Source organism: Athene noctua, chromosome Z (assembly GCF_965140245.1).
Source record: "Athene noctua chromosome Z, bAthNoc1.hap1.1, whole genome shotgun sequence".
NCBI classification, from domain to species: domain Eukaryota; kingdom Metazoa; phylum Chordata; class Aves; order Strigiformes; family Strigidae; genus Athene; species Athene noctua.
This window is the reverse complement of record NC_134077.1, coordinates 55,402,109-55,410,168: the sequence shown is the minus strand read 5'-3', so window position 1 is coordinate 55,410,168 and position 8,060 is coordinate 55,402,109. Positions and strand designations below refer to the sequence as shown.

At 45.1% G+C, this 8,060-nt stretch overlaps 1 protein-coding gene across 2 annotated transcripts; it reads left to right on the top strand.

Moving 5' to 3' along the window:
- Positions 1–1,146: 1,146 nt before the first annotated feature.
- IDNK (IDNK gluconokinase) lies at positions 1,147–7,537 on the top strand. Of its 2 annotated transcripts, XM_074931804.1 has the most exons (5): positions 1,147–1,318; positions 1,488–1,518; positions 1,899–1,985; positions 3,492–3,535; positions 6,550–7,537. In XM_074931804.1, the coding sequence occupies exons 1-5, from the start codon at positions 1,275–1,277 to the stop codon at positions 6,902–6,904; spliced, it is 561 nt and encodes a 186-aa protein (XP_074787905.1). In that variant the 5' UTR covers positions 1,147–1,274; the 3' UTR covers positions 6,905–7,537. The 2 variants fall into 2 exon arrangements, with proteins under 2 accessions (XP_074787905.1, XP_074787906.1); XM_074931805.1 differs by lacking the exon at positions 1,488–1,518 and having other exon boundaries at positions 1,152–1,318.
- Positions 7,538–8,060: the final 523 nt, after the last annotated feature.

The following is an 8,060-nucleotide window of genomic DNA, read 5'->3' as shown; positions in this document are numbered from 1 at the left end:
GATCTGTGCAAGAGTAACAACCAGCATCTACATGACATAACATGCTGTGCATGCAGAGGCCATCAGTCAGGAGCGTGACCTGCAACTCTGGGACATCCCACACCATCAGGTGTGCCTGTTCCCCTGCCTTTCTCTGCCTCATCCCATTGTTCCCTCCACACGAGATGCAGACCTACCACATTTGCAAAAAAGAAAAAAGAAAACCCACATGGCTCCACTTGCACATTCTTGTCATCCATATTCTCTATTTAGACAGCAAACCTTTCCCACGAAAAGACTGTCACCCGAGTGTTTTGTATTATGTGCAGGGATTTGTTATTCCCAGGCGCTGCAGTCCTCTTTGCAGCATTAAGCCGTAGGCAGCAATTTCTCCACCTCGGACACGCTCCAGCCAATCTGAATTTTAAGGGAGGATATTGAAAACGAAACGCACAACGGGAAGGCCACAAGTTTTCTTAGTTATATTTTGAAATAAATATCTACAAACAGCAGCAGTTTTTCTTCCGCCTGACGGGAAAGCGGGGCACCCACCCTGCTCTCCTGTGCCACCGAGTGGAGCCGCTCGCCCGAGCACTGCAAATGCTACTCATCTCTGCTACCGCAGAAAAACCCCGTCAGCGCCGGGCGGCGGGGGCACGGCATTTCATCCTTAAGGAGCAGAAATACATGCGTGCTCACAGCAAGAGTACTCGGTGTCTAAGAGTAATTCCCACAATTTAAAAATATGATTTGATTAATCCTTAAAGAAACGCTAAACCAGAGTTTGCCACGGTATGGCGAATGGGGAATTAAATTTCAAAGGCAGACCTTTGCGAGCAAAGGGCTGAACAGTGTCCAACGGGCATTAATGCGCCTTTTCACACGCGTGGCAGAAAGCGTTACTTCTGTTAATTGGCGGGCGTTACCGAGGCTGCAGGCAGCGGATACCGTGCCGGGGACCACGAGGAAAGAACGCCCGGCGGCGACAGAGGCAAGGGACTGGGGAGGAGGTGTCGAGCACCTTCAGCACAAGGGGCCGCCCCGGGGAAAGAGAGCGGGGACACGGCACGGCGTGCGGGTTCCCGGAGAAGCCGGGCAGTGGCTGCCGAGCACTCACGCGGCGCAGCGCCGCCGGGCCACAAGGTGGCGCCCCCGCCCCGCCCCGCCTCCCGCGGCCGAGGGCGGGCCGGGGCGGTCGCGGGCGCCGTCCCGCCTCGCCTCGCCGCGCCGGCGGCAGAGGAGAAAAGGCGCGGAGCGGCGGGAGTCGGGCCGTTGGGAGCCGCGCCGCGCCCGCCATGGCGATGCTGGTGGTGGTGATGGGCGTGAGCGGCTCTGGGAAGTAGGTACCGGGCGGGCGGCGGGGCCGAGCAGCGCCGGGCCTCCGGCTGCTGCCCCGGGCGGGGGCTCCGCCTCCTCGGCGGAGGTTACTAGAGCCCGTCCGTGGGGGCTCTCGTCCCTTGGCCTGGGGGCCGCGGGGCTTGTGACGGACTCTTCGCGCTTCCTTACAGGACCACGGTTGGGTCTTACCTGGCGGCGAAGGTACGGCTGTGTGGCACGGCGGGCGCGCGGCTCCCGCGGGTGCGGCTCCGCGGCGTCCCCGCCCCGCGCCGGGCCGTGGGCGGCGGGGCTCCGGCCGGCGGCGGGCCTTGGCGGGAGCCGTGAGTGCTGCGGCGCGGCGGTGCGGCCCCGGGCGGGGCGGGGTGGCGGCCCCGCGGGGTGTAGCCTGCGCGCCGCCGTCTGCTTCGTGCCGCGGGGTGGCGGCGGCTGCTGCCACTAAGCTAACTTTGTGATCCTCGCTAATCGTCATGACTCAAGTGGTGATTCGTACAGTGGTGTAGACTTTGTAAATTCCGAAATCCTTACTAGATCACCGGATTTGGCTGAATGATCCCTATTTTACTTGGTGTTTTTTTTCTCAGCTGGGATGGAGATTCTATGATGCCGACGATTACCATTCTCTGGAGAATAAGAAGAAGATGGCAGAAGGGATACCGCTAAACGATGAGGTATCTTGTATAACCCTGAAAGAACAGACATCGGCACATTTGTCTCTTAACTTCTGGCTTATCACGTTAAGGAAGATTGTGTTTTATGTAGGCTAGGCTGACTGTAAACGCAGGCTGAATGTATAGGTCTGCAGTTCAGAAGAGGATGGAGGCTTTTGTGTTACAAAGGATTCTGCATAAAAGAGTAGTTCATCAAAGTGTCCTTGGTAGCTCACAAGGGCTTTGATGCCGGTTCAGGATTTGTCACAAATCTTTACATCCATGTAAGAGGGTTGCAGCTCTAGCCTACATGCTGCTTCTTTGAGTTAAATACATAAACACAGACAGATACCTTTACTGAAATAAATTTCATCACTTTCAGTTACTGCAGAGATTATTCTTCTGTTTTATACGCTCTCACTTCGTATGTGCTTCTTTCCCTTCAGCCTGTTGTTCAGCCTAAACAGAGAAAAATGATCAAGTTTAGTTTTATAAAACTTAAAAGTTCAGAGACTTGAGTAAATTAGAAAAGTTACAAGATGATGGCAAATCTCTAGAAGCATGAAGCTGAACTAGGGAGCTCTTCAAAGCACTCTCTATAGACTGAAAAAAAATTTAGATTCTTGTTAAAAGCTTTAATCTTTCACTAGCAGTTGGAAATTCATATAAATCAGTATGTTGTGTAGAGCAGCACTGCACAATTGAATGACTAATCCATACAGTGCCCAGCAAGAAGGAAGCATCCCTTCTGAAACACTGGAGATGCAAAGCTGTGAGGGCTATCTTGAATGCCAGTGGGAAGTTATTCTGTAATGACAATAACAAAAAATTGTTGTCTTTATTGTGCTCATCCAGCAGTAACTGTTGAAAGATGAAATGGGAGCAATTGTTTAGTGCCTACTAGGTATGACAAAAGTAGGAGCTTAAAGTTTTGAGTAAGATTGTAACTAGAAGCTGAGCAGTCACTCATGTCGTGTTTGCCAAACTACTGAGCGAAAGTGTTGCAAAACTGTGGCTATGATTACATTTACTTGTGATTGCTACTGACATAAGAATGATATAATTCAGTTACTGCAGCTAACTAAATTTATATCTGTCTGTTCCTGAAAAACTCAACTTTGATCCAAAGCATTGTGTGTGTATGCCCAAGGTGAAAAGAAAAAGAAATAACAATTCAGGCTGTACATTTGAATTGTGTAATAGAAGCAAGGAGGTTGACCGTCTTTCAAAAGTTCATGAGGTGCATGCTACACATAAATACATACTATGATCACCAGATACTTGTAGATATCTGTAATATAAGAAGTACTATTCCACTAAAAACATTTTATGATAACATGCCTGGCACTTCTCATTAGCCTTCAGGCAGTGGTAGCAAATCTACATTAGGAAGTAGAAGAATCAAAACTCAACTTGCTGTATCGTTTAATGCTAACTTTAATTTATAGTCACATGCTCTAGATGTTAGAAACAATTGTTTCGAATCAATCTCATAAACAATTTTGAACTACCTTCTTTTCTTTCTAGGACAGGATTCCCTGGCTTTGTGCATTGCATGATGTACTAAGGAGGTAAGAGAACATCTAGCTTTAAGGGTTTGGGGTAAAGACAAAAGAAGTACCAAAAGCATTTTTCTCCATTGCATTCCAAATCAGAAATGTATGTAGTAGTGTAAAAACATTCTGTGGGTAGTAAAGGCATTCTATTTTCAGTAAACTGAGCTGTCATAATAATTGCTGAGGGTGAGATGATCCCTGCATAATAGCATTGCAAAAATTGTTGCCAGTGATAGTTGTTTTTCTACTATCTGTGTAAAAATAATTTCAAGGATCCACTTCAGTAATAAGCCTGACATTAGCTACTTACAAAAGACATAACCACAGAATACACTGATAATGACAGTAGGATAAAATTTTGTAAAATACTATTAGTTTGAGTAAGATCGTGGTGTCAAGTTTGCTTGACACCATCTGCCTCAGCATACACATAGACAACCTGATGGAAGTAAGGACTGGATGAGCAGATGGTGAGGTGTATTGAAAACTGGCTGAACAGATAGGCGCAGAGGGTGTTGATCAGTGACACGAAGTCTAGCTGGAGGCCAGTAACAAGTGGTGTACCCCAGGAGTCAATAGTGGTCCTGTCCTGTTTAACATTTTCTTTAATGAGCAGGATGCTGGGGCAGGGTGTATCCTCAGCAAGTTTGCAGATGACAGCAAACGGGGAGAAGTGGCTGATCCAGAGGGACCTTCACAGACTGGCAGGAACCTCATGAAGTTTAAGAAAGTCTTGCCTCTGGGGAGGAAGAACCCCAGGCACCAGCACAGAAATAGAGAGCACCAAGCTGGAAAGCAGCTTTGCAGAAAATGACTTGGGGGGGCCTGTGGTGGACACTCAAGTTGAACATGAGCCAGTGACATGCTCTTCTGGCAAGGCAGACCAGCAATATGCTGGACTGCATTAGACACAGTTATTGCCGGAAGATCGAGGGAGGTGATCCTTCCCCTGTCCTTGGCACTGGTGAGGCCACACACGGAGTGCTGTGTCCAATTCTGGGTTCCCCTTTATGAGAGAGACTGGAGAGCGTCCAACAAAGGGCCATGAAGATGGCAAAGGGACTGGAGCATCTCCCAAATGAGGAAAGGCTGAGAGAGCAGGGACTGTTTAGCCTGGATTTACACGGAGGTCATTGCTTGCTTGTGTGCATCAGGTGAGTACGTCATTGGAGCATGAGAAATTAAATGAGAAATTTGTCTAAATTTTTATGCTGGATCCATTGCTTTGTTACCTGCTAGCCCAAGGCCACTGCCCATCTAAAGAAACTTTGCAAAATCAAATATACTTTAAAAGACACTAATACCAGTGTTTAATTACCAGTACTTATGAGTAGCTGAGACTGTCATTGGCTTACCTAGGTGATAATTGCAGGTATTTTAAGTTCTTATTTCTCAGTGAACCAAAATCTGATGATCATAGCATGATTTTTAAATAGGTTTATACCTGATTTTACTTTGATTACAGAATTGCTGCATTTAAGGTGATGAACTGATTTGGTAAGAGATGAATCCCCTTGCGTTCCAGCCAGTCCTCAGAAATTAGAGGGGCCAGGGGTGGCTGGACTTACCTCTTAACAAGTATGCCAATTATGGTCTTAACTATAGGCCTGACACCAGATGCACGAACAGCCCGTATGCTGTAGATCCAGTTGCATTCAAGAGAAGCAGTCAGGTTTACAAGTAGTACGGTTTATTCTCATGCAAAATCTGCAGATTCTTTAAGATTGCCTGTGATAAATGCACGAACTGCAGGTTGGGTATATAGCACTACACACAAAAGAAAAACGATTGCATTTGCACACACTTAATTCCCAGACAAGCACTCGGCGTAGCCAAGGGCTCAAATTTTACCAAAAAGGGTCCTTGGGGGGGGGGGGGGGGTGAGGAGCACAAACCTATTAATCTGTCGCTCTGATATGGTATCAGATTATTGTCCCTCCAAGTTAGATACAAACTCCGGGTAGTATTTATCTAAGTACGTATGTGTGAGTGGGTGGGACTGTGGTCAAGCCGTTGTTTCTTGAGTAACAACACAGCACATTCCTTGGTGTGAGGATGAATGAGAGACAAGGTCGGTGGAGTACTGCAAAACAGTCCTTGAGAGAAGGGGAAGAGCAGGAGATAAATCTGTCCTTGAGATAAGTAAAAGAACGGGACCGAGCAGCCTCCACCTTGCTCCACATTCCTCCTTGGTGCCACGGCAACACAAATCACTGGATCTCCATCTCGTCCTGTGTTTGTTCCCGGCACCATGTGTCAAGGAAATGCGTGTTTTACAGATTTTTTGCTGTTTTGTTTTTCCAACGCTTCCAGTAAGAATGTATTTTCTTAGACAGGCATTTTAGTCACTCCTCTGCAGTGACTGAAGTAATTCTGTATTTGCTTGTCAGTGAAACAGATGCACCCATGGTTTAATGCTTGCTTTATTTTAAGAAACCTTACCAATAAAAAATACATGTGCAAGGCATTAATTTACCTTCATCCAATACCTTGTTTAACTTGAAGTGGGCATATATGCTGTGCTGTCAAGGAGTATGGTTCCAGCAAACAAAACATGGTTAAATCTGAGAGTGAAAACAGGTGTTAGAAGTATACATATGTATGTATTTAAGAACAGAGCTCTACAGTTCAGCAGCCACTTGCTCTCTATAGACAGATTAGTATAGTAATTTTATATATAATGGGTGGGGGTTTGTATGGATATTCAGTTGCTGCTGTTTTCAGCAATTAAGGAAATGATCATGACACTTCCTTGAGCTAGAATTGAATTTAATTTAGAAAAGAACAGTGGCTAATAAAGAAGGTCTCCAAGATTGAGATTTTATCAGGAGGATAGCAAGCCTGACCTCACTTTCAAATCCTACCTTTACCTGCATCAGAAATTTGTTTTTAAAATCCTGTCAAAATTACGAAAAAATGCCACTACTCCCAAAGATCCAGGGCTTGTCTACCTTGTTCAGCAGAACTACTGAGCCATTTTATTATACCACATGTGGATGTTTGTTTGTTTTGTTTTTTCTTTTTGGTAGGGAAGAGTCATTTAGACAAGCTGCTGTTCTGGCCTGTTCTGCACTGAAGAAGATGTATCGGCGTGTGTTAGTTAGTGGAGCATCTGCAATTGAAGGCAACCAGCCAGAGCAACCAGGAGAAGCGGAACTGAATATCCTCTTTGTTCATTTGGATGGGCCTTTCAACATCATTGCTAGCCGCCTGGAGAAGAGAGAGCATTTTATGCCGCCTGAGCTTCTCAAGTCTCAGTTTGATACTCTGGAGCCTCCTAGCACACCAGAAAACTTTATTACTGTCAGTCTAGAAAAATCTCTCCCTGAAATAGTACTGGAGATTGAGAGTGCCATTTTTCAGGGTGAGGCTCTTCTGGAGTAAGTTTCTGAATTACATGTACAGAAATTCCTTTAAGCATATCAAAAAATTTGAAACAGCATTTTAATTATTCAATTGACTATTAAACCAACTTATTTTTGCCACTATTTAAATGAGTTGCAATATTAAGGGCCGGTATACTACTCCTGGTGGCTTTATCACAGCTCTGTAAAAGACATATAAGATGAAATTATCAAAAACAGTCAACTTTTTGAACCCTTCACCATCTGAAGTTAAAACTCCCATTTTAGGAAGAGCCTGCTTTTGAAAATCCTGCCAAGAGTCACAAACTTCATTTTAATTACTCTGTCAGACAGGGATATTGGCACATCTACTGTTAGGTGATGAAATAACTTACAGTTCTGTTAGAAACAATACATTTCAGGCAAGAATATGCATGATGTTCTGTGCCTGACACTGCCAGTGCCTCACTGCCAGATTTTCAACAAGTTGTAGCTTCTGTGTTAGTGTTCTTGCTAACCTCACAAAAGCACTTGTGCCCTCATGAGAGCTTTTCTGAACCTCTATTGTAGGCATTGAATACCAAACTGAAAAAGAAATAAGGTAGTTGTGGTGAGGCAATATACAAAATATAATTGTGTGGAAATCCTTAGAAATAAAGTAGAATTGGCATCATACTGGCTGCAAACTTGAATCTTTTGTGTATGAAGCATACCCATTAATGAAGTGCAGTGAAGGATGAGTCAGCTAGTGATCTAAGAAACTGAATACAAGAATGATAAATGTTTCTTTCTTTTAGAAAAACTTAAGTCTTCCACAGGTGGGGCCTTTTTCACTTGTGTGTTCTAGTATGCTTTAGTCTTCCACCTCAGCCAATGACTAGTGGATAGGTGTTCATACAACTGCTTTAAAGCTTAAGATCAAACTATTTCTAATTGTTGTGGTTTGAGCCCAGAGGGCAACTGAGCTTCATGTAGCTGCTCACTCATCCCTTCCCCATTAGGAATGGGAAGGAGAAAATGAAGTAAAAGGCTTGGGAAGAAGATAAGGACAGAGAGGCGTGGCTCACCTATTACGGTTATGGGCAAAAGACAGATTCCTTAGAGGAATTAAAAAAAGAACATCACTTTAATTCAAACACTAACAAAAACACTTAACAGAGTGGAACAATGAGAAGCATTCTACAAACTCCTTCCCA

Bases quoted from the DNA above. Each gene is read 5' to 3' on its own strand.
- IDNK (XM_074931804.1), top strand. From the start codon at position 1,275: ATGGCGATGCTGGTGGTGGTGATGGGCGTGAGCGGCTCTGGGAA. The intron at 1,319-1,487 runs GTAGGTACCGGG...GCTTCCTTACAG, and splicing joins GGCGTGAGCGGCTCTGGGAA to GACCACGGTTGGGTCTTACC. The intron at 3,536-6,549 runs GTAAGAGAACAT...TCTTTTTGGTAG, and splicing joins TTGCATGATGTACTAAGGAG to GGAAGAGTCATTTAGACAAG.